This window comes from Bos mutus, chromosome 16 (assembly GCF_027580195.1).
Source record: "Bos mutus isolate GX-2022 chromosome 16, NWIPB_WYAK_1.1, whole genome shotgun sequence".
Taxonomy (NCBI): domain Eukaryota; kingdom Metazoa; phylum Chordata; class Mammalia; order Artiodactyla; family Bovidae; genus Bos; species Bos mutus.
Genome location: NC_091632.1, coordinates 20,182,912 through 20,207,066, shown reverse-complemented (window position 1 = coordinate 20,207,066; position 24,155 = coordinate 20,182,912). Strand labels below are relative to the sequence as shown.

Sequence of the window (24,155 nt, the reverse complement as noted above, 5' to 3'; positions counted from 1 at the left end):
CCAGAATGAGCAGTCTTTGTTATTATAGACATAACAGTTAAATCAGTATATAGAGGCAACACGGTCTGCAGCAATGCCACGCCAAGTGTGGTCTGTGAACCAACAGCATCAGCATCCCTTGGCAGTTTGTTAGAAATGCAAAATCAGGGCCCCACCACAGACCCAGTGAAAATCTGTAGGTGGAGCCAAAAAATCTGTTCAGCAAGTTTTCCAGGTGATTCTTATGTACCCTAAAGTTTTGAGTAACTAATTCAGAAATAAAAGTGAGAAAAATGAAATGTCATAAGGACTAGGATTTTCTCAGGGATAACTGGTTCATTCTTGACGTCATTGAGATTTTTTAAAAGTCAGGACAGGGGCCTCCCTGGTGGTCCAGTGGTTAAGGATCCACCTTGCAATTCAGGGGACACTGGTTCAATCCCTGGTCTGGGAAGATGCCACATGCCACGGAGCATCTAAGTCCAAGCACCGAAACTACTGAAGCCCACGTGCCTAGAGTCTGTGCTCTGCATCAAGAGAAGCCACCATAGTGAGAAGCCTGCTCACCACAACTAGAGAAAGCCCATGTGCAGTAACGAAGACACAGCCAAAAATAAATAAAATTAAAGTAAATATTAAAAAACCAATCAGGACGGAAGAGGAGGAGGAGGAGGCATTATACTCAGAATCGTATACATGAATATGGTGCTCTGCCTACACGGGCCCTCAGACACCTACTCCACATCCTGCTCCACTGAGGCTCTGCTGCCCTGGGCTTCTCAGATGGCGCTAGTGGTAAAGAACCTGCCTGCCAATGCAGTAGACACAAGAAACAAGGGTTCGATTCCTGGGTCGGGAAGATCCCCTGGAGGAGGAAATGGCAACCCACTGCAGTATTCTTGCCTGGAGAATCCCAGGGACAGAGGAACCTGGTGGGCTAGAGTCCCTGCTGTTGCACAGAGTCGGACATGACTGAGGATCTACACGCACACACACAGCATACCCTGCCCAGACTAAGCAGCTAGCAAATTGACTGCACTTTTTGTGTACAAAACTCACATTTCACTCAGCTTTCCTCTCCTTCCCCAAGGCAACACCATCTATGGCTGTTTCAAGAAATCATTCTATAGATGACTGATCAGGCCAACCGAGAAAAGGCAGCCCAGCTGGGACCAGCAGGCAGCCGTGCCGTACCATGATTTAGATGTCTGATGCAGTCACTCAGGAGAGCGCTGAACTTCTTCTGGTCAGCGGCGTCCTGGAAGCAGAAGTAGCCGTGTCTGAGGAAGGGCTGCCACAGGTACACTGGGAATTCCTTGGGCAGGACCACAAAGGGCTGCATGTTCTCCTTCTCATTGGATGCTGAAGAAACATGGAAAACACCAAGACATCTTAAAATGTGTATGTCTTATTTAAAATTCCTATTTCAGGCTGTGAGAGCCTACTTCAGGCTGTGGGGAAACCAATGGGCTGAAATGGTGGTATGAAATGTCTTCACAGGGTCAGGGAAAAGGAGAGTCCAGGCTCCCCTCACATCCCGCCACCAGCTTCACCTGCCTCGCTTGAGCAGGTGGCCTCACCTCCGATCCACAGGGACGGCTGAGGCCATCAGACACAATCGAGCTCAGCTTCCTCACCTGGAATGAGCTACAGTCAGAGTAGAGTCTTTCCTCTGCTGCCACTGTGTCCACCTGTTGGACACTCACCCTACAGCTCCCGATTCACCAGGTCTGCTCTCTGCTCTCCACTCTCTTCCCACCCCCACCCCCAATCACTGCCAAACCAGCATTTGCAGCTTTGATGCCATCAACCCTTATTCTCACCCTAGACTTGTTCCTTCTTCACCAGTCCCCAAACCAAACTGCCTGGGTCACTAATGTCATCCTGACTGCCGGCTTATGGCTTCTTCTTTATTACCCACCCTTACAACCTGATCAGGGATTATCTGTTACCCCTTCCTTTGAAAACATTCTCTTCCCTTGACTTCTAGGAGGGTGACCTTCTCCATGCTTTTTAAACATCACTGCCCCTTTTCACTTTTATTGGTTCCTCTGCCCCTTCTCTCCATCTCTCTCTTTAAGTGTTGGTATTTGCCCTGTTCTGCGCTGATTTCTGCCCCACTCTCTACTCTCCCGAGGAGGTATCATCATCCTTCCTATGACTTTGCATATTGCTTCTGCAGTTCATGCTTCTTTTTTCTCCTTTCCCTCTATCATATTTTTGCATAGAAAACTCTCATTCATCCTTCGAAACTCAGTTCAAAAGCCACCTCCTCTGGGATGCCTTTGTTGGCACCACCCTCTGCCACCAGAGACAGAGTAGGGTGCTCCCTACCTTGTCCTCCCAAAATGTAATGATCTGTGGTTGTGTCTGGTTCCCACACTCAGAGTGAGGGACATAAAGTGAGATAAACCTCCCCCACCTCCAATTAGGGCTTCTCTGGTGGCTCAGAGGTAAAGAGTCTACCTGCCAATGCAGGAGACGCAGGTTTGATCCCTGGGTTGGGAAGATCCCCAGGAGAAGGAAATGGCAATCCACTCCAGTATTCTGGCCTGGAGAATCCATGGACAGAGGAACCTGGGAGGCTAGAGTTGGACACGACTGAGCGACTAAACAACAACCACCTCCAATTAATTCTCCCCAGAAGCAGAACCACTGCCCTGGAACTCCTTGAGGGTGGAGGCTCCATCGTACATATCTCTGCATGTTCAACTCATAGCATACAAAGCTAGTAGATGTTGCACTACAGTTTGTTAAATGAATAAATATGTTATGTGGTCCTAGGAAATTTTTAAAGCCTTAAACAATAGAACTTTCAGCCCTTTCTGCAAAATCAATTCCAAGAAATTCAAGTTGAGCCATACAATTACTCAGATCTCCTGTCTAAACTTTATTCCTCTCCATGCATTCCATTTCTATGATATTGCATTCATTTAAATGAGCCCCAGCTTGTTTCTAGAGTCGTGGAAAACAAGCAGAAGGAAAAATGAATTCCGGGCTCCCTGCCCACATAATGGGCACTATCTCAAGGGAAGCAAGGGGAGAGGGACCTACTAAGAGGCAACTGAAAGCACTGGGCATACCAAGAAATGGATCATAACCATGAGGAAAGCTGCAGAACAGACTCCTGCTTCCGGCAAGCTGAGGTTGGTTTAGATATAGAATAGATTTCCTGGGGCATACATGGGAGTTCCATTTCTGAACTTAATAAAGCTGAACATGTTGGGAGCACAATCTTGAGCTCACCAGTCCCAAGCAAAATACCAAGGAATGAATCAGCATACGAATGCCAACAAATGAATAAATGATTGAATACTGTAGCAGAGACCTCCGGCTGTAACACATTTCTATCCTCTCCTCTTCCTAATAACATCCCTGATTTTTAGTTTAGCAAGTGTCTTTATAGACTAAAGCCTACATTTCCAGCCTCCACTGCAGTTTGGTTTGCCAATGTCACTAAGTTTTCGCCAACAACTGTGTAAGAAGACCAATATTGATAAACCCTTTAGTGCTTTTTCTCAAGTGAAGTTAATTCCTCCAGTCTTTATGGTGCCTCTGTTCTTTTCAATAAAATTAGAATCACACAGCAATCACTGTTTGTGAAACAATACCCCTTGCCCTTTCCAAGATGTCACAATATTGTACAAACAATTGAAAGCAACATTCACCCTTTACGTTGCAAAGCTTTAGCAAGCCCCATGAAATTCACTCCTATTGTCCTCTAGTTATAACTTACTTAACCTCTTACAATAATTTTCCAGACGCCATTTTTTCCAGTCTGCATTTTTTCTGAGCTGAGTTACCAGGATATCACAAATGACCTCCTATAGAATATTCTATTTTTAAAACTGAGAAGGCCACAACATACAATTTAAAAAGTCACTGAAAGTTAAAAAAAATAAAGAAAGAAAAAAAGAAAAAATAATAATAAAACAAAGAGTCACTGAAATACCCATTCTGAAGTTCAGGGTCAAGCGGCAGTAATCATCCAGGCCTTGTTTTTTATTCCTTTTCATTCCTTCTGATTTGATCTCAACAATAAATCAATTAATGCTATTCTCTGCTCTGACTGATTTCATTGGAAAGTTCTTTTAAGAGGTTCTAAAGAGTGGAGTTGGTGACGGACAGGGAGGCCTGGCGTGCTGCGATTCATGGGGTCGCAAAGAGTCGGACACGACTGAGCAGCTGAACTGAACTGAACTGAAGAGTCAACGTGTTGGTATCCCCATTTCTAGGAGCAGCTCCAGAGCCAAGATAACATGTAAGTAGACATTAAAAGAAAATATAATAATACATATAGTACACATAAAGTGTTGTTTTAGCTTGAATGACTTAGTAAGAGTTTGTTAATCTAGGTTTATGGTTCATGTACTAATCCTGTAATAGTGTTATAAAAAACACCACACTAAGCATTCTGCACTGAAATAACAACTGATAAAATTATTTTACATTTTCCCCCATAAATTCCAGTGAAATGATTACACCTATTAATAAGAACCAGGACTCTCTTCAAGAAACTAAGTAATTATTGTGTGCTTTGATTTACACAAAGCCAGATGGAGTTATTACATTATCCACAGTTCATGAATCTCTAGGAAACGCTCTATTTGGTCTGTATATTATCCCTTACACTCTCGGCGTGGAAAAAGTGAAATGAATGAGAATGAAAGTATGTTAGAGTTGGTAATAACCTTCTAGATTTTCAATTTCAAGTCCCTAGAGTCGGGAGAAACAGAATTCAAAGAGGGTCAGCAATGGCTAAGGAAAATGCTTGATAAGCATCACAGAACCAGATGAAAATCCAGTCTTCAAATTCTCAGTTCAGCGCTCTTTCTATAGCAGTATTCAGCTATTATTTATAGATATGCTAATTAATGCAATGGTTTTTTTTACACAGTACGTAAGAGTTACCCTAATGCCTAATGCCTACTACAAATATTTTGTTGACTTAGGATATTTTATTGCAAATCATCCTAAAATTAGAAAAATAACGTCTTCTGACAGGTTTTACTGAAAGATGGGATTGTACATTTCACAGACGGGGCCCGACATATTTATTTTTGCTGTCCTGTGTAAAGCTTGCAATATATTCCAAAGCTTCAAGACATCTGACAAACAGTCCATTTTCTATATGCTAGGAACACAGTGACTGACTTGTGTACTACCAAATATGATTTAAAGTAACAGAAGTGGTACAAGGTTTACCTGAATTAGAGAAATTATATCTTCCATTTGCCTATGGAGAATGTGTGTCTAGCCCAGGGTTCCTCAACTGTGGCCTATTGATATTTAATGCCAGATAATTCTTCAATGTCAAAGACAGTTCAGTGCATTGCAGGATATTTAGCAAGAATTACTGGCCTCTATTCATTAAATGTCTATTGCACTTCCTCCCAAGTTGTGATGACCAAAAATATCTCCAGATACAGCCAAATGTCCCTGGAGAGTGAAATCCCCCCACCCTCACCCTTGAGAAGCACTGGTCTATCTAAATAGAACATGTTTAGGAATTTTGTCTTGGGAAAGAATGCTCAGTAACTCACCAATAGGGTCTGGGAAATGCCGATCAGATAATAAATTGTATTCATCTTCTGAGGTTAGCACCTTGCCACCAGCTGGAAGAATTCGGCTTTTAGGGGGAGCTCCTTTCTGATAGGCCTAAGAAAGGAAAGGCAAAAATGAGTGGACTTTTTCCTCATTGGATTTTTGGGAAATATCAGGAATATTAGAAATAGACAAACCCAGACACCATACACTCAGAGATAGAAATCCCATACTATATCATTGAGTAAGAGCCATTTATACAAAAATTATATTTTGTACCAGAAGCCTCTGTCATAGTAAACATCAGGACTTGCTCTAGGACCAAAAAAGAAAGAAAGTCTCTTAAACTTTTCACTGGCTATGTTCTGGCTGTAGTGATTGGGACAGGGAAGGGCACATGACCTCAGCATGTCCAATCAGAGTGAGTGTTAGGGTCAGCAAGAAAGGTTCTTACACTTTCCACTGGTTATATCCTGGATGCAGCGACTGGGTCAGGAATGATCACATGACCTGATTCAGTCCAATCATAGTGAGCTTCAGGACTTAGCAAGCGAGGCTGACAAAAAGCCTCAGCTCTGAGAGGAGGTAAGGACAGGACACTGGGCTGCCATCTTGTTACTGTGGAGAAGTCTGAAGGTTTCTGACCATGGAGATTTGGGCCTGGTAAGGAAGCTAGGCTGAATGAAGGCAAAGATTTCAGATGGAAGAAAGAATAAACTGAGTTCTGATATCACTGGAGCCATGAATCCAACTGCACCTGAAGCTGGGCCTGTGCCCTGGGCATTTTAGGTCAGGATTCAACCAATCCCAGCCCTTTTTTTCCTTTTTATAAATCTTAAAATTTTTTTCCCTTTTTTTTTTTTTAAACTGAAGTATAGTTGATTTCATGGATCACAGCCTTGTCATGGAAAAGAGGCTTGCATAACTCAATAAAGCTAAGAGCTATACTATGCAAGGCCACCCAAGATGGACAGGTCATAGTGGAGAGCTCTAACAAGACATGGTTCACTGGAGAAGGGAATGGCAAACCACTCCAGTATTCTTGCCATGAGAACCCCATGAACAGTATGAAAAGGCAAAAAACTATGACACCAGAAGATGAAGCCCCAGGTCAGAAGGTGTCCAATATGCTACTGGAGAAGAGTGGAGAAATAACTCCAGAAAGAATGAAGTGGCTGGGCCAAGCAGAAAGGACACTCGGTGTTGGATGCATCTGAGAGTGAAAGTGAAATCCAACGCTGTAAAGAACAATATTGCATAGGAACCTGGAATGTTAGGTCCATGAATTAAGGTAAATTGGACATGGTCAAGCAGGAGATAGCAAAAGTGAACATTGATATATTAGGAATCACTGAACTAAAATGGACTGGAATGGGTGAATTTAACTCAGATGACCAGTATATCTACTACTGTGGGCAAGAATCCCTCAGAAGAAATGGAGTAGCCATCGTAGTCAACAAGAGTCCAAAATGCAGTACTTCAGTGCAATCTCAAAAATGACAGAATGATCTCAGTTCGTTTCCAAGGCAAATCATTCAGCAACACAGTAATCCAAGTCTATGCCCAACCACTAATGCTGGAGAAGATAAATGATTCTATGAAGACCTACAAACCTTGTAAATAACAAAAAAGATTTCCTTTTCATCATAGGGGATTGGGATGCAAAAAGGGAAGTCAAGAGATACCTGGAGCAACAGGCAAGTGTTGCCTTGAAGTACAAAATGAAGCAGAAAGGCTAACAGTTTTGTCGACAGAACACACTGGTCACAGCAAACACCCTCTTCCAACAACAAAAGAGACAACTCTACACATGGACATCAGCAGATGGTCAATACCAAAATCAGACTGATTATATTCTTTGCAGCTGGAGATGGAGAAGCTCTATACAGTCAGCAAAAGAAAGACCTGGAGCTGACTGTGGCTTAGGTCATAAACTCCTTACTGCAAAATTTAGGGTTAAATTAAAGAAACTAGAGAAAACCACTTGACCATTCAGGTATGACCTAAATTAAATCCTTTACGATCATACAGTGGAGGTGACAAAGGGATTAAATCTGGCAGACAGAGTGCCTGAAGAAATATAAAGAGAGGTTCATAACATTGTACAGGAGGCAGTGACTAAAGCCATTCCAAAGAAACAGAAATGTCAGAAGACAAAATAGTTGTCTGAGGAGGCCTTACAAATAGCTGAGAAGAGAAGAGAAGTGAAAGGCAAGGGAAAAAGGGAAAAACATACCCAACTGAATGCAGAGTTCCAGAGAATAACAAGGAGAGATAAGAAGGCCTTCTTACATGAACAGTGCAAAGAAATAGATGAAAACAATAGAATGGGAAAGACTAGAGATCTTGTCAAGAAAACTGGAGATATCAAGGGAGCATTTCAAGCAAGGATGGACACGATAAAGGACAGAAATGGCAAGGACCTAACAGAAGCAGAAGATATTAAGAAGCAGTGGCAGGAATACACAGAAGAACTACACAATAACAATCTTAATGACCTGGATAAGCATGATGGTCTGGTCACTCACCTAGAGCCAGACATCCTGGAGTGTAAAGTAACGTGGGCCTTAAGAAGCATTACTAATAACAAAGCTAGTGGAGGTGATGGAATTCCAGCTGAGCTATTTCAAATCCTAAAAGATGATGCTGTTAAAGTGCTGCAATCAGTATGTCAGCAAATATGGAAAACTCAGCAGTGGCCACTGGACTGGAAAAGGACAGATTTCATTCCAACCCCAAAAAAAGGCAATGCCAAAGAATGCTCAAATTACTGCACAATTGTGCTCATGTCACGAGCTAGTAAGGTTATGCTCAAAATCCTTCAAGTTCAGCTTCAGCAGTAAATGAACTGAGAACTTCCAGATTTACAAGGTGGGTTTTAAAAAGGCAGAGGAACCAGAGATCAAATTGCTAACATTCATTGGATAATAGAAAAAGCCAGAAAATTCCAGAAAAATATCTACTTCTGCTTCATTGACTATGCTTTGGTTGTATGGGTCACAGAAAAATGTGGAAAATTCTTCAAGAGATGGGAATACCAGACCACCTGACCTGCTTCCTGAGAAATCTGTATGCAGGTCAGGAAGCAACACTTAGAACTGGACACGGAACAATGGACTGGTTCCAAATTGGGAAAGGAGTACAAGAAGGTTGTATATTGTCACCCTGCTTATTTAACTTATATTCAGAGTACACCCTGTGAAATGCCAAGCCGGATGAAGCACAAGCTGGAATCAAGATTGCCGGGAGAAATATCAGTAACCTCAGATATGCAGATGATGCCACTCTATGGCATAAAGTGAAGAGGGACTAAAGAGCCTTTAATGAAGGTGAAACAAAAGAGTGAAAAAGTGGATTTGAAACTCAACCTTCAAAAAACTAAGATCATAGCATCTGGTCTCATCATTTCATGGCAAATATTAATAAAGAGGGGGAAGTGGAAGCAGTGACTGATTTTATTTTCCTGAGCTCCAAAATCACTGCAGACTGTGACTGCAATCATGAAATTCAAAGACGCTTGCTCCTTCAAAGGAAAGTTACGACAAACCTAGACAGCATATTCAAAAGCAGAGACACCACTTTGCTGACAAAGGTCTGCATAGTCAAAGCTATTGTTTTTCCAGTAGTAAAGTACAGATGTGAGAACTGGATCATAAAGAAGGCTGAACACTGAAGAATTCATGCTTTCAAATTATGGTGCTGGAGAAGACTTTTGAGAGTCCCTTGAACTGCAAGCAGATAAAACAGTCAATCCTAAAGAAAATTAACCCTGAATATTCACTGGAATAAACCACTGAATACACTACTTCAGTATTCTTGCCTTGAGAATCCCATGAACAGTATGAAAAGGCAAAATGATAGGATACTGAAAGAGGAACTCCCCGGGTCAGTAGGTACCCAAATATGCTACTGGAGATCAGTGGAGAAATAAGTCCAGAAAGAATGAAGGGATGGAGCCAAAGCAAAAATAATACCCAGTTGTGGATGTGACTGGTGATGGAAGCAAGGTCTAATGCTGTAAAGAGCAATATTGCATAGGAACCTGGAATGTCAGGTCCATGAATCAAGGCAAATTGGAAGTGGTCAAACAGGAGATGGCAAGAGTGAACGTCGACATTCTAGGAATCAGTGAACTAAGATGGACTGGAATGGGTGAATTTAATTCAGATGACCATTATATCTACTACTGTGGGCAGGAATCCCTTAGAAGAAATGGAGTAGCCATCATGGTCAACAAAAGAGTCCAAAATGCAGTACTTGGATGCAATCTCAAAAATGACAGAATGATCTCTGTTCGTTTCCAAGGCAAACCATTCAATATCACAGTAATCCAAGCCTTTGCCCCAACCAGTAACGCTGAAGAAGCTGAAGTTGAACGGTTCTATGAAGACCTATAAGACCTTTTAGAACTAACACCCAAAAAGATGTCCTTTTCATTCTAGAGGACTGGAATGCAAAAGTAGGAAGTCAAGAAACACCTGGAAACAGGAAAATTTGGCCTTGGAATACGGAATGAAGCAGAGCAAAGGCTAATGGAGTTTTGCCAAGAAAACACACTGGTCATAGCAAACACGCTCTTCCAACAACATAAGAGAAGACTCTACACATGAACAACACCAGATGGTCAACACCGAAATCAGATTGATTATATTCTTTGCAGCCAAAGATGGAGAAGCTCTATACAGTCAGCAAAAACAAGCCCTGGAGCTGACTGTGGCTCAGATCATGAACTCCTTATTGCCAAATTCAGACTTAAATTGAAGAAAGTAGGGAAAACCACTAGACCATTCAGGTATGACCTAAATCAAATCCCTTATGATTATACAGTGGAAGTGAGAAATAGATTTAAGGGCCTAGATCTGACAGAGTGCCTGATGAACTATGGACGGAGGTTCGTGACATTGTACAGGAGACAGGGATCAAGACCATCCCTATGGAAAAGAAATGGAAAAAAGAAAAATGGCTGTCTGGGGAGGCCTTACAAATAGCTGTGAAAAGAAGAGAAGCGAAAAGCAAAGGAGAAAAGGAAAGATATAAGCATCTGAATGCAGAGTTCCAAAGAATAGTAAGGAGAGATAAGAAAGCCTTCCTCAGCGATCAATGCAAAGAAATAGAGGAAAACAACAGAATGGGAAAGACTAGAGATCTCTTCAAGAAGATTAGAGATACCAAGGGAACATTTCATGCAAAGATGGGCTCGATAAAGGACAGAAATGGTATGGACCTCACAGAAGCAGAAGATATTAAGAAGAGGTGGCAAGAATACACAGAATAACTGTACAAAAAGATCTTCACGACCCAGATAATCACGATGGTGTGATCACTCACCTAGAGCCAGACATCCTGGAATGTGAAGTCAAGTGGGCCTTAGAAAGCATCACTACGAACAAAGCCAGTGGAGGTGATAGAATTCCAGTTGAGCTATTTCAAATCCTGAAAGATGATGCTGTGAAAGTGCTGCACTCAATATGCCAGCAAATTTGGAAAACTCAGCAGTGGCCACAGGACTGGAAAAAGTCAGTTTTCATTCCAATCCCAAAGAAAGGCAATGCCAAAGAATGCTCAAACTACCACACAACTGCACTCATCTCACATTCTAGTAAAGTAATGCTCAAAATTCTCCAAGCCAGGCTTTAGCAATATGTGAACCGTGAACTTCCAGATGTTCAAGCTAGTTTTAGAAAAGGCAGAGGAATCAGAGATCAAATTGCCAACATCCGCTGGGTCATCAAAAAAGCAAGAGAGTTCCAGGAAAACATCTATTTCTGCTTTATTGACTATGCCAAAGCCTTTGACTGTGTGGATCACAATAAACTGGAAAACTCTGAAAGTGATGGGAATACCAGACCACCTGACCTGCCTCTTGAGAAACCTATATGCAGGTCAGGAAGCAACAGTTAGAACTGAACATGGAACAACAGACTGGTTCCAAATAGGAAAAGGAGTACGTCAAGGCTGCATATTGTCACCCTACTTATTTAACTTCTATGCAGAGTACATCATGAGAAACGCTGGGCTGGAAGAAGCACAAGCTGGAATCAAGATTGTCGGGAGAAATATCAATAACCTCAGATATGCAGATGACACCACCCTTATGGCAGAAAGTGAAGAGGAACTAAAAAGCCTCTTGATGAAAGTGAAAAAGGAGAGTGAAAAAGTTGGCTTAAAGCTCAACATTCGGAAAACTAAGATCATGGCATCTGGTCCCATCACTTCATGGGAAATAGATGGGGAAACAGTGGAAACAGTGTCAGACTTTATTTTTGGGGGCTCCAAAATCACTGCAGATGGTGACTGCAGCCATGAAATTAAAAGATGCTTACTCCTTGGAAGGAAAGTTATGACCAACCTAGACAGCATATTAAAAAGCAGAGACATTACTTTGCCAACAAAGGTCTGTCTATTCAAGGCTATGGTTTTTCCAGTGGTCATGTATGGATGTGAGAGTTGGACTGTGAAGAAAGCTGAGCACCAAAGAATTGATGCTTTTGAACTGTGGTGTTGGAGAAGACTCTTGAGAGTCCCTTGGACTGCAAGGAGATCCAACCAGTCCATCCTAAAGGAGATCAGTCCTGGGTGTTCATTGGAAGGACTTATGCTAAAGCTGAAACTCCAATACTTTGGCCACCTCACGTGAAGAGTTGACTCATTTGAAAAGACCCTGATGCTGGGAGGGATTGGGGGCAGGAGGAGAAGGGGATGACAGAAGATGAGATGGCTGGATGACATCACTGACTCTATGGACATGAGTTTGAGTGAACTCCAGGAGTTGGTGATGGACAGGGAGGCCTGGCGTGCTGCAATTCATGGGGTCACAAAGAGTCAGACTCGACTGAGTGACTGAACTGAACTGATTCACTGGAAGGACTGATACTGAAGCTGAAACTCCAATACCTTGGCCATCTGATACTAAGAGCCAGCTCATTGGAAAAGACCTTGATGATGGGAACGATTTAGGGAAAATGAGAAGGGGGTGGCAGAGGATGAGATGGTTAGATAGCATCACCAACTCAGTGGACATGAATTTGAGACAACTCTGGGAGACAGTAGAGAATAGAGGAGCCTGGTGTGCTACAGTCCATGGGGTCACAAAGAGTTGAAGAGACCGTCTTTTCTCCACTTTCTTTCCTCCTTTGTTGAAGATTAATTGATCGTAGTGTGTGGGTTTATTTCTGGGCTCTCTATTCTATTCCATTGACCCATATGTTTGTTTTTGTGCAATAACATGCTGTTTTGATTAATGTTGCTTTTTTTTTGCAAGATCATAGGACCAGCTCTAGACTAGAGCAATTGCTTCAGTCAGGGTAGAGCTTTACTTGACCTGACATGGGTCATGGTGCCTCCCGGAGCTAAGGTGAAAAAAATGTTTACATACTTGCTACTTGTGGGTACTTCAGTACTTTCGTGTAATGGTCATAAGATGATAAATCAGAGTCCCTAATCTCAGGGAGATTCACTGTAGATACGTCTCAAAGGAGAGAAATGTAATCTCAGTAACTTCTAGAAATTCAGCACTACACTTATCATTTCAGATGCTAGCACCTGAATCATTCTAATAACCACAAGAATGATGACACGTACAGATATTTACAGCACAAAATACTTGGAGACTGATGACTAATGAGACTGTGGGACATGCAGGTGCAATTATGGCTGCTAAGGATTTTTACCAAAAGCATAAAAAGGTAACAATGATAAAATATGCTACCACTTGCCCTCATACATGAGGCTGTTTTTCAGTAAAATGGTTTGCTGCTAAGTTGTTTCAGTCATGTCCGACTCTGTGCGACCCCATAGACGGGAGCCCAACAGGTTCCCCCATCCCTGGGATTCTCCAGGCAAGAATACTGGAGTGCGTTGCCATTTCCTTCTCCAACGCATGAAAGTGAAAAGTGAAAATGAAGTCGCTCAGTCGTGTCCGACTCCTAGTGACCCCATGGACTGCAGCCTACCAGGCTCCTTCATCCATGGGATTTTCCAGGCAAGAGTACTGGAGTGGGGTGCCATTGTCTTCTCCAAAATGGTTTAGGATGGAATTATAATATCATGACATCTGAATAATTCTGGTCAGCAGACAAAACGTTCTACTGTTTGGGAAACATAACAGAATTGCAAAGCATCATGAAAGCAGTGAAGTAGTTGGTTAAACAGATATATTCATGGAGACATACAGATAAGATAAAATGTAAGTATATGCTCTGATGGGAGGGCATAAGTCAAGGGAAATTTGTGAGACTAACAAGCTACAACCAAGTTGAGAACTGAAACCATAAAACTGTGGGACCTAAAGTCTGGCATGGTGGTTCTCTTGGGAATACCTAAAATAATGTTAATAATGGCTACAAAATCAGAGTAGCAATAACATATTCTGCATCAATAAGATAGTGGTTGAAGAAACCCAAACAAAACAAACTCCTGTGTGTCTAAGAAGGCTGTTTTCATTTTTGTAAGAACCACTAATCAAGTGCTCAAGCATATCAGGACCCACAGCAAAAGAGAGAAGAATTGAAAACGGTGTGATTTGGAGAAAGTTTAGGAACAGTTTGATTCAGACTGGCCTCAAATCTGAACTGTGTTATCTAATCTAGGTTTTTAAAAACATTATATGTTATATTATTTAACCCTCAAAACAGCATTGTGAATTAGACATTATCTCCATTTTATCAATGAGAAAAGTGAAACTCAAAGAGGTTAAATAACTTGTCAATGACCCAGTGGTGAGAAGGTGATGAAATCCAGCCCCAGGAATCAGGAACTGAGAATGAAAATAAGAATGCTCATTTTTTTTCCCTGTTCAATTACCAGCCAAGACTGGATTCTTGATAAAAGAATTGGTAATTTATAGATAGTTAATTTATAACTTTTAGGTGTAAGGTTTTTTGGTTTTTGTTTTTTTTTTTTTGGCTGTACTGTGTTACATACAGGATCTTAGTTTCCTGAACAGGGATTGAACCCATGGCTCCTGCAGTCCTACGGTGGAAGCCTGGAGTCCTAACCACTGGACCGCTCAGGAATTCCATCTTAGGTGTAATTTAAAAAAAAATCCTTTTGTAATTAATAAACAGGATATCATTAAAACTTTGAGGGACTATGGCACACTGCACGGGCATTTTTTCCAAGTTAAAAAAAAAATTGGTTATTACCAAACTCAGTGACCATATCTTAGCAACCAGAACAAGTTTTCTTGAAAATGATGAGCAAAGCAAATAAAGCAATATAGTTCATAAACTGTAAGCTAAGGGAGCAAGTTTTAACCTTAAAATGAAAAAGGGAAAAAAAAAATTTTGATTCAAAATGAAACTTCAGTTAGTGCCAAATGTGATGAAAACCTTAATAAATACAAGAGTGAGTTCATGAGTGTTTCCTCCACATCAGCTAGTTGTCATACCAACAACTGGTCTACATTGGGCTCTGCTAGCACTTGGCCATACGCTAAGGGCTTCAGTGTGTTCATGTGTTTATCCTCACCACAACATCGTGATGAAAGAATCATGCTTACCACTCTTCAGATGAGAAAACTGAGGTTCACGGAGATTAATAACTTATGCAAGGACACATATATCTAGAAACTGGTTCAAAGTGCAAAATATTAACCATTACGCTACACTGCCCCTTCTTAAGCTTCCCTGAGAGGATGATGTAGTGGGACACATGAAATATAAAGTGATTTGTTGTAATTATCATTATTATTTGCACTGTTGATCATTTGCCTCAAAGAGCAAATCAAATGTTGAATAAAATCCTAAAATAGAGAAACCAAAGAAGCTATTTACTTAATGAAGGTTAGAAAGAGTAAGACTACTCCAGAAAGTGGTATGAATATGCCTGGGAAGTGGCATAATACGTCTGCATTCTACGTTATTTCTGTTTTCCATCAGAAATGGGAAGGAAACATATTGTCAGCCTGAAGCCTCTTCCTAACGGTTTAGCATCAGAGGTGATTACTCAAGAGTATCTGTAGAGCATGTCTTGACCAGTTTTGAACTTAGAGTCAAGAAAGTAGAGTTTTAAATTGGTTACTGTCTTTAATCTATAAATAGTCACTATTCATTTCAAAGGGAACTAGAGAATCTGTTGACTGACTCTCTGAATATGTGTACCCTATGGGATCTAGAAGGAATCAGTGGGATCATTCAGCCTCACACTCTAGTTTAATGGAGGCCAGAGCTCAACTTTAGTCTGCCCGGTGTTCTTTCATCTATACCACATTACCACCCTTGATGGGGAAAGACATGGGAGCCAATAAAATCTGAGGTCCTCTCAGGTGCTAGGCACTTTACATAAGTTACCTCACTTTCTCCACATTTTACAAACAAGGAAAAGAATGAGATAACCAGGGAAAAGCTAATGGAAAAAGTCTGTAAGTATAAATGGAATAAAGTGTGTGAAATGTTCTGAATTTTTAGGAACCCATGCAAATCCAAACACAATCTTAATAAACAATTCTTCAGCGACACAGGAGGCTTAAGACTGGGAAGACGCAGAGACACAGAGCAGAGAGGGAGAGCTGTCGGAGGTGGCTGGGACAGACCTCGAAGCCCGGTGATTATAGGGAAAGGTTCCTGCACTGGTCACTCAGTAGAACCTTCCATGTTCACACTCACTAGTAATTACTTGCTCAAAGTCTGTCTCGCCCACCAGACTGCAAGCATCTGTGTGCTCTACAGCGATACGCCTAGAACCTACTCTAACCCACGGTAAGGATCTGTTGACGGAAATAAATACCTGAATCCGTTAGTGCTCATTGAATCAGTCAGTCTCAAGGAATAGGGCATGCCAGTCAACCCAGACAACATTTAAGAGCACTGCAAGAGCCAGCAGCAACGAGGAATGTCTTACCTCTCTGTTCTCGTAGCTTTCCACAGCAAAGTCATTTTTAACCACAACATATCTCTCTTTCCATTTCTTTATGTCTTCAGCAAACTGTAACAGTTCTCCTTCATACAAAACAGTTCCAGGCTCGAGCGGCGGCTTAAAGAAGATGAATACAATTAACCATGACGACAAAAGAGGGCATATATCCACTGTCTATTCACAGTATTTCAAGGAATATTTTTGGAAACTATCTTGTGCTTAGATACTCGGGAAATTGTTTCCTCCACTTCTCTCCACATTTCCCATTCCTACTTCTCCTGACCAAATGCAAATATTTGTCTTCTTGATAACTTTGTGATCTGCATTCCCTCCATTATCCTCCAAGAACAGAAGCATATGGGAGAAGGGATTATAGTAGCAAGGTTACGCCTTGCATATGCATGGTACTTAATAAATTCTTCATACACTCTGTGGAAGAGAGGGAGACAGGTGGTTAGCTGTAAGTTGTGAACATCTATCCCAGCATCCTGAATATGCCTCAGGGTTAATTCCTGAAAAAAACAGGGGCGTTCACAGGCTGTTCCCCTATTTGTCAACCTTCAGTGGCTGCTCAATAGTTTGTGCTCAGGGGTTTTCCCAAATGCAAAGCTCTGGGGACCCAGGCTATAAAACTTCACCTACCTCCAAGCTCCTCAAAGAGATCATGCTTGCTCTCTGGTTAAAGAACAAGCAGGCAAGGCAGCAAACCTTCATTCTACTTCTTCAATTTAAAGGTTTTTTTTTTTAATTTTTATTTATTTATTTTTTTAATTATATATATTTTTTTATTTTAATTGGAGGCTAATTACTTTACAATATTGTATTGGTTTTGCCATACATCAACATGAATCTGCCACGGTGGATTTTGCATTAATTATGCTGGTGATTAGGGAAGTCCCCGTTAGGTTCCTAGACAGGTCTCTATTGGGCTAACTGTGTAAGGGATAATTCTCATCCTGCCTCATGTATTATCTCAAAATATAGGAATGGGCCTCTTGTCTTTCATGTGTCACTGACTTTACATAAACTATAGTGCCTTTCTTTCTGACTTACTTCACTCTGTGAAACAGGCTCTGGGTTCATCCACTTCACCAGAACTGACTCAAATTCGTTCTTTCATGGAATCTATAAAAATTGATGACCCTATTTTCAGGGAAGGAATGGAGACACAGATGTAGAGAATGGACTTGCAGACACAGTGGGGGAGGGAGAGAGTGAGACGAATGGAGAAAGTAGCACCAACATATATTCACTATCATGTGTAAAGGGCATCTTCCCAACCCAGGGATCGACTGGGTCGCCTGCATTGCAGGCAGATTCTTTCCCATATGAGCCACCAGGGAAGCCCCATAAAACAGAGAGCTGGTGAGAAGTTGCTGTATAACACAGGGAGCTCAACCTGGTGCTCTGTGATGACTTAGAGAGGTGGGATGAGGGGAAGGGGAGGAGGTTCAAGATGAAGGGGATATATGAGTAATTATGGCTGATTCACATTGTTGTAAGGCAGAAACCAACACAACATTGTAAAGCAATTTTCCTCCAATTAAAACATGAATTAAGAAAGAGAAAAAACTGTAGTGCCTTTAACACAATATTGTAAGCCAACTATATCTTAATGAAAGAAAATTATAATCCCTTTAGAAATGTCTCTCCACTTTTAAGCAAAATTTACACGAAGCATACAGAAAAGATAGATACGCTCATCTTTTTAAAAATCCACTCCGGGATGGAATTTCTAAGGTAAATTTCAAGGTATTGAGACAGATGATGAAATACTCTCCTACCTGGACTCCTTAACATGTAAAAGAGGCCCTCACTCTCCTCTTTAAATGAGACTGAAACCATATATAAGCATAACTTTATAGTTGTTACGCACAGCACTTCTTCAAACTGGGCCACTTAAATCAACTGATATGCTTGTTAAAAATATGGCTCACCCTAGATTTATTATATAAGAATCTCTGGGGATGTGGACCAGAATTTTCACTTTTATCAAACTCCCTAAATTTTTTCCATAACTGCTTTATGGCGATGACAATCAGTTATCTCTGCAAACCCATGCCACTAAATCTGTTGATCAACTCGCAGCAGTATTGAACCCATTTATCATTCGTCCTTTCTTGAAATCCCTTCTTTTATTTGTCTCAGGCACATTGTACTTCCCTGATTTTTTTTCCCCTACTCCACAGGCTATTTGTTTTCAGTCCATCTTGCTGGAATCTTCTCCTTTTTCTGATCTCCAAATGTTGAAGGGGCCAGAATTTGGTCATGGAACCTCTCCTATTCTGTTTACACTTTCCCTTGATTATGTCCCATGACTTTAATACCAGTTAGGAGCTAAGAAATCCCAAATTTCTATTCTCTAGCCTCAACCTCTCCACTGAGCTCCAAATCAGAGCATTGAACTATTTCAGTATTTCCACAGGTGCATGTCAAATAAGTATCTTAAACATAACATGGACAAAAGTGAGCTTAGGATCCCCATTCACCTCTGACTCTCCTGAATAAAAGACAAGTCCAACTGCTTATTTGCTCAGGCTGAAAGCTGTCATCACTAATTTCTCTCTTCTTCTGTTCTCTCAGATCCAACCCATCCACAAGTTCAGTCAGCTCTGACTTGGAGTCTTCTCACAACAACTTCCATCACCACCCTAGTCCAATTTGCCATCATCCTTCTCTTGGACTGCTACAGTGTCTTTCTTGCCAGTTTCCAGTTCCCTCTCATGTCCCGCCCTGTATTCTATTCTCTAGAGAAAACCCAGAGAGATCACTTAAAATTATAAGTTACTCTGTATTCCATACCCTCCAATAACTTTACATCACACTTAAAATAAAAACCCTTATTGTGGTCTATGGTCCTATATGATCTGGCTTCTATTAGTCACTCTGTATTCCTTTTTCAACTCTCCTCCCTTGCTCACATGGCTCTCAAGACACCAGCCTTCCTGCTGTGCTTTTAACTGCAGCAAAATCTTTGCAACTTTGTTCCATGTGCTTGGAGCACTCTTTCCACAGATACTCACACAGCCTATTCTTTTATTTCACTCTAGTTTCTGCTCAAATGTCATCTCCACAAAAGGCTTCTCCGAAATATTCATGACTCCTGCTTTGTTTTACTTGATAGCATTTCTTATTACCTAATACCACCTGATATTCATTTATTTATTTATTGTCTTTCTTCTATTTGAATATTAACAGGAAAGCATAAAATCTGTCTTGTTCTCCAGTACTTAGGATAGGGTCTGGCAAGCAAGCATGCATGCTAAGTTGCTTCAGTCATGTCTGACTCTTTGCAACCCTATGGACTGTAGCCTGCCAGGCTCTTCTGTCCATGAGATTCTCCAGGCAAAAATACTGAAGTGAGCTGCCATGCCCTCCACCAGGGCATCTTCCCGAACCCATGTGTCTTGTCTCCTGCATTGGCAGGCAGGCTCTTTACCACTAGCGCCACCTCGGAAACCTCAGGGCCTGGCACATAGTATTAATAAATATTTGTTTAGACTGTGGATAATTATTATAATGGAGCAAAGGAGAAAGAATAAACTACAGTTTAGAAGATAAAAATCACATTTGATCAATGACCAAAATAAAAATGCCAGAAGTATGAGGCATTGAAATTATGACTTTTTTTGTACTGATCTTCATTAGAGCAAGTCAGATTTCCTGACATCAAAGCATCAGTGTGGAAAAAGATGATAAAATTGAAATCATGCTTGTTTTCTTTTTTATATGGATTTCACCATCAACAAGAAATCATATGTTCTAACTTCTGGGCAAATAGTTTTTTGAGCATGATTTGAGAACAGATTTTTTAAGCTGTCACACCAATTATTGTTTATTTCAGAAACATCATGAGCTATAAACCATTCTTAGTGGGAGAAATATGGAAACCAAATGTCCATGGGTTACCTTGGTCTTCAAAAATTGTGATGTTAAATCTCTTTGCTGCTCTACTTCACTGCGTACATGGTTGCAGAAAGCCACAGAGTACTGGCGACTGTAGTAGGGACTGAAGTTTTTGATGGCTGCCTCAGTTTTCCCTGAAAAAATGTGAAAATCAGAATTTAGAAATCTATCATCTGTTAGAGAATAGACACATATCTCCATAATTCTATAAATACCCCCTCAAGGTTCCCCACACCCTCTGCTTTCTAGGGATTTGTTATTTTCCCACAGTGCCTGAGACCTTGGATACCTTTGTCGATTCCTCCCTTCTGGCATCACCCTGAGTGACTTCAAGGTCCCCGAGGACCATCTATCCAGTAACCAACTTGCTCCACTTTATATCAACAGCCCATTGTCATGACCATAAACTCAACCATCCTCCCAGTTCTTCTACAACGGCCATTCTACCTCACCCTGTTCTCCCCTTCACCTTGCTCTTCATTATCCTCTACTTTAAGTCATTCAACATCTCCTGCACAGCAATACCACAGTCCCAGGCTCCAACATTTCAACTCTGGACACACATCACTCCATTTCTTTACCCCCCAGATCCTGAGGCTCCACTTCTAGTCCTGTGGATCCACAGCCCTGGATAAAATCAACAAACTACTTCTTCTAGTTTTGCCCCTATGTCTCTGGCCTAAAAGTTTTTTTGTGATTCAAAGAATTATATAATTACCACGGGGAAACTTTTGGCTTAGGAATCTTGAGACCTGAATTCTGGTCCCAATTCTAGAAGACAGAGAAGTGAACCAGCTGTATGACCGTGGATGTCACTCATTCTCTCTGGGCTCCAGTGTCCTAACTATAAAAGAAGGTGCTCACTAGTCCACACTTTTCTTGGAATCTACGTGACAGTGAAATATAACCATGGAAGTACAGTTGTCTGACAACTAAGACTGATAACTACAATATGATCTCTCAGCACCAAAAGAAAATAAAGCTGAAGATTAATCATGTCGGGGGCCAGGGTGGGGGAGGTTGAGGACTGGAGATGGAGGGAGAGGGAGAGTTAGGCACTGGAATGCTCTTGAGCTTTTCCAACCTGGGCAACCAAACTGCAGGAAAGGAGAAGGAAAAATAGGGGAGGAAGGGCAAAGGAGCATTCTGAAGCAGATGAGAAATCCTCACAAGCTTTCAAGCACTTCCCACTGAGAACAGAAATAAATACAGGTCCCACTGACTGTGCTTACCAGCTGTTAGTCCCTGTAATGAAATGCTAGTTTGAGAGAAGTAAATCTGATATAATATTCCAAAATATTTTAAAAGGCTTTCATGGGAACCTGGCATAGTTTTTGTTTTCGAATTGGATATTATAGTCAACAGAGAAATAGTAAAACATACAGGCAACATTTGTTTAGAGCTATTATGCATGTAAAATTTCAAAACTAAATGAAGGGTTATAACCACGTAGATAAAGATACTCAGTATGAGAACTATGAATCCACACTTGCCAACTTCTATGCCTGTGGAATCACTGCCCCAAACACCCACAAGTGTATGAGTTGCTGTTGTTCAGTCACTCAGTCATGTCCAACTCTGTGACCCCATGACGGCAGCACGCTAGACTTCCCTGTCCTTCACCATCTCCCGGAGCTTGCTCAAACTCATCCTCTCTATATGGAAAGTCCTTATGTAGCCCAGACATTTAGGTCTCATAATATATATGAGGTAAAGGGGAATTCTCACTTATTCCCTCAAAAAAATGACATTTTCTGGTTGTATTCATGAGCTTTAATAATTACTACTTGAGTTGGTGATGGACAGGGAGGCCTGGTGTGCTGTGATTCATGGGGTTGCAAAGAGTCAGACACGACTGAGCGACTGATCTGATCTGATCTGAAGGTGCTTTGAGACCTACTAATAATAGGTTCTGTAGAAATGCAAATAAAAGCTCCTATAATTTCAATCAGGCATGCTTTTCCTTGCTCTGTGAGTTTATGGTATTACTATTAATCAGTATTTGCATAATACTCTCATATGCTCAGGCTTTTAAGTATCTAATTGGTCATTATTTTATTAGCTTTTATGCAGTGCATAAGAAGGAAAATTCTATCTACTTGTCTATAATTTCCTTATATAGGCGTGGGGCATCTTTGAGAATTCACACAATGAGGATGTCTCACTGAAACATATAAATGAATAACAAAAGCTGCCCATTAGGTCCACGTAACCACTGTTTAGTCTAGCAGAACAGCTGGTTAATTTCTGATGCGAATTTTTGTACACTTGCAAGCACTTGGATTTAAATAAAAGGAGATGGATGTCATTGTATGATGAGTTCTACAGAACCTTGAAACCTGATATCCTGCCACATCACCAAACCTCCCTCAAGGATGTTCTGTTTCTACTGAGATGCTACAATGCCTCTGCTCCCTTCCAACAGGAGAAAAACGCTTCTGCAACTTGAATCTCTGCATATAGTGCAATCCACACAGCAGTGACCAAGGAGGGAGTACTCATAAAAAAGGATCACAGCTTTCGAGGGTAATTAACCTATTGACTGTTTCCACATGTGAACAAAACAGCTAATAACATCACAAATTCTAGAAGGAAAATAACTTAAAAGCTATTCCCAAAATGTATCTAGATTTTAGATTCAGCAGATCTAAACCCAAATAAAAGAATGCCTGGTGTAGGGATCTTGACAATTTGAGAAAAGCCTAGAGTTGGGGCAAAATAACACTGTAGTTAGGAGGATGGATTCTGGAGTTAGATAAGGGATGAATTGCATCTCTGCTACTTACGAGTAGTAAGACTTCACACCAGTTTCTTCCCCATATAAAATGAAGCCAGTAAGAGTAGCATTCTCATGAATTAAGGTGTTATATTACTCAACCATTAAACATGAAATATTGCCATTTGTAAGAATGCGTCTGGAGCTAGAGAATATCATGCTTAGTGAAATGTCAGGCTGACAAATACTCTATGATACCACTTATATGTGGAATCTAAAAAGTAACACAGATGAATGTAAATGCAAAACAGAAATAGACTCATAGATATAAAACACAAGCTTGTGGTTGTCAAAGGGGAGAGGGAAAGGGAAATGACAAATTAGGGGTATGGAATTAATAGATACAAACCACTATATGTAAAATAGATAAGCAACAAGGATATACTGTATAGCAGAGTGAATTATACCCATTATCTTATAATAACCTATAATGGAATATAATCTGCAAAAATACTGAATCACTTTACTGCACACCTGAAACTAATACAGCATTGTAAATCAACTACACTTCGATTTAAAAACAAGAATAACAGTCTCACAGTGTGGTCATAACTACATGAAATAACTCAGTAAAGTGCTCAGCACTGCATCTGGCACATAGAAAGTGCTCAGTAATCCCTAGTAATTAAACTGATGAAGAACTCAAGCTAACCACCCAGGGAAGGTCCTTAAGCTGAACCAAGGAATGAAGAAGTCAAAAGCAAGTTGTCTACTGTTAACTCTTTAACTAGGACCTGCCCTGTTGCTTACAAAACCACTATCCTACTCACTGAAAGCTCAGGACAAACATAACCTATATCTTCACAGATGTTTCAGGAACGCTTACTAGCATGTAAGAGGCTCTCAGTGCAACCTGAATTAAAACCAACTAAATCAAACATTAGCCTTAATGAGCCAAAGTGAAAAGGCAAATTAGTATATGTATTACATTGAGTTCCCCACTCTGAGCCTAAATTTTTAAAATGGAAATATAGTTTGTTTACAATGTCAATTACTGCTGTACAGAAAAGTGATTCAGTTATGCATATACTGTTGTTGGGCTGTTCAGTCACTAAGTCATGTCCAACTTTTTGCAACCTCATGGACTGCAGCATGC

At 40.9% G+C, this 24,155-nt stretch overlaps 1 protein-coding gene across 1 annotated transcript in view; it reads right to left on the bottom strand.

Moving 5' to 3' along the window:
- The window catches only part of NIBAN1 (niban apoptosis regulator 1), a 184,080-nt gene that overhangs the window by 86,918 nt on the left and 73,007 nt on the right, over nucleotides 1–24,155 (bottom strand). The window contains exons 2-5 of the mRNA XM_070384811.1: nucleotides 20,287–20,417; nucleotides 16,363–16,494; nucleotides 5,523–5,637; nucleotides 1,174–1,341 (exon numbers count right to left, since the gene is read on the bottom strand). Coding sequence (XP_070240912.1) covers nucleotides 1,174–1,341; nucleotides 5,523–5,637; nucleotides 16,363–16,494; nucleotides 20,287–20,417 — 546 coding nt within the window. The remainder of the gene's footprint in view (nucleotides 1–1,173; nucleotides 1,342–5,522; nucleotides 5,638–16,362; nucleotides 16,495–20,286; nucleotides 20,418–24,155) is intronic.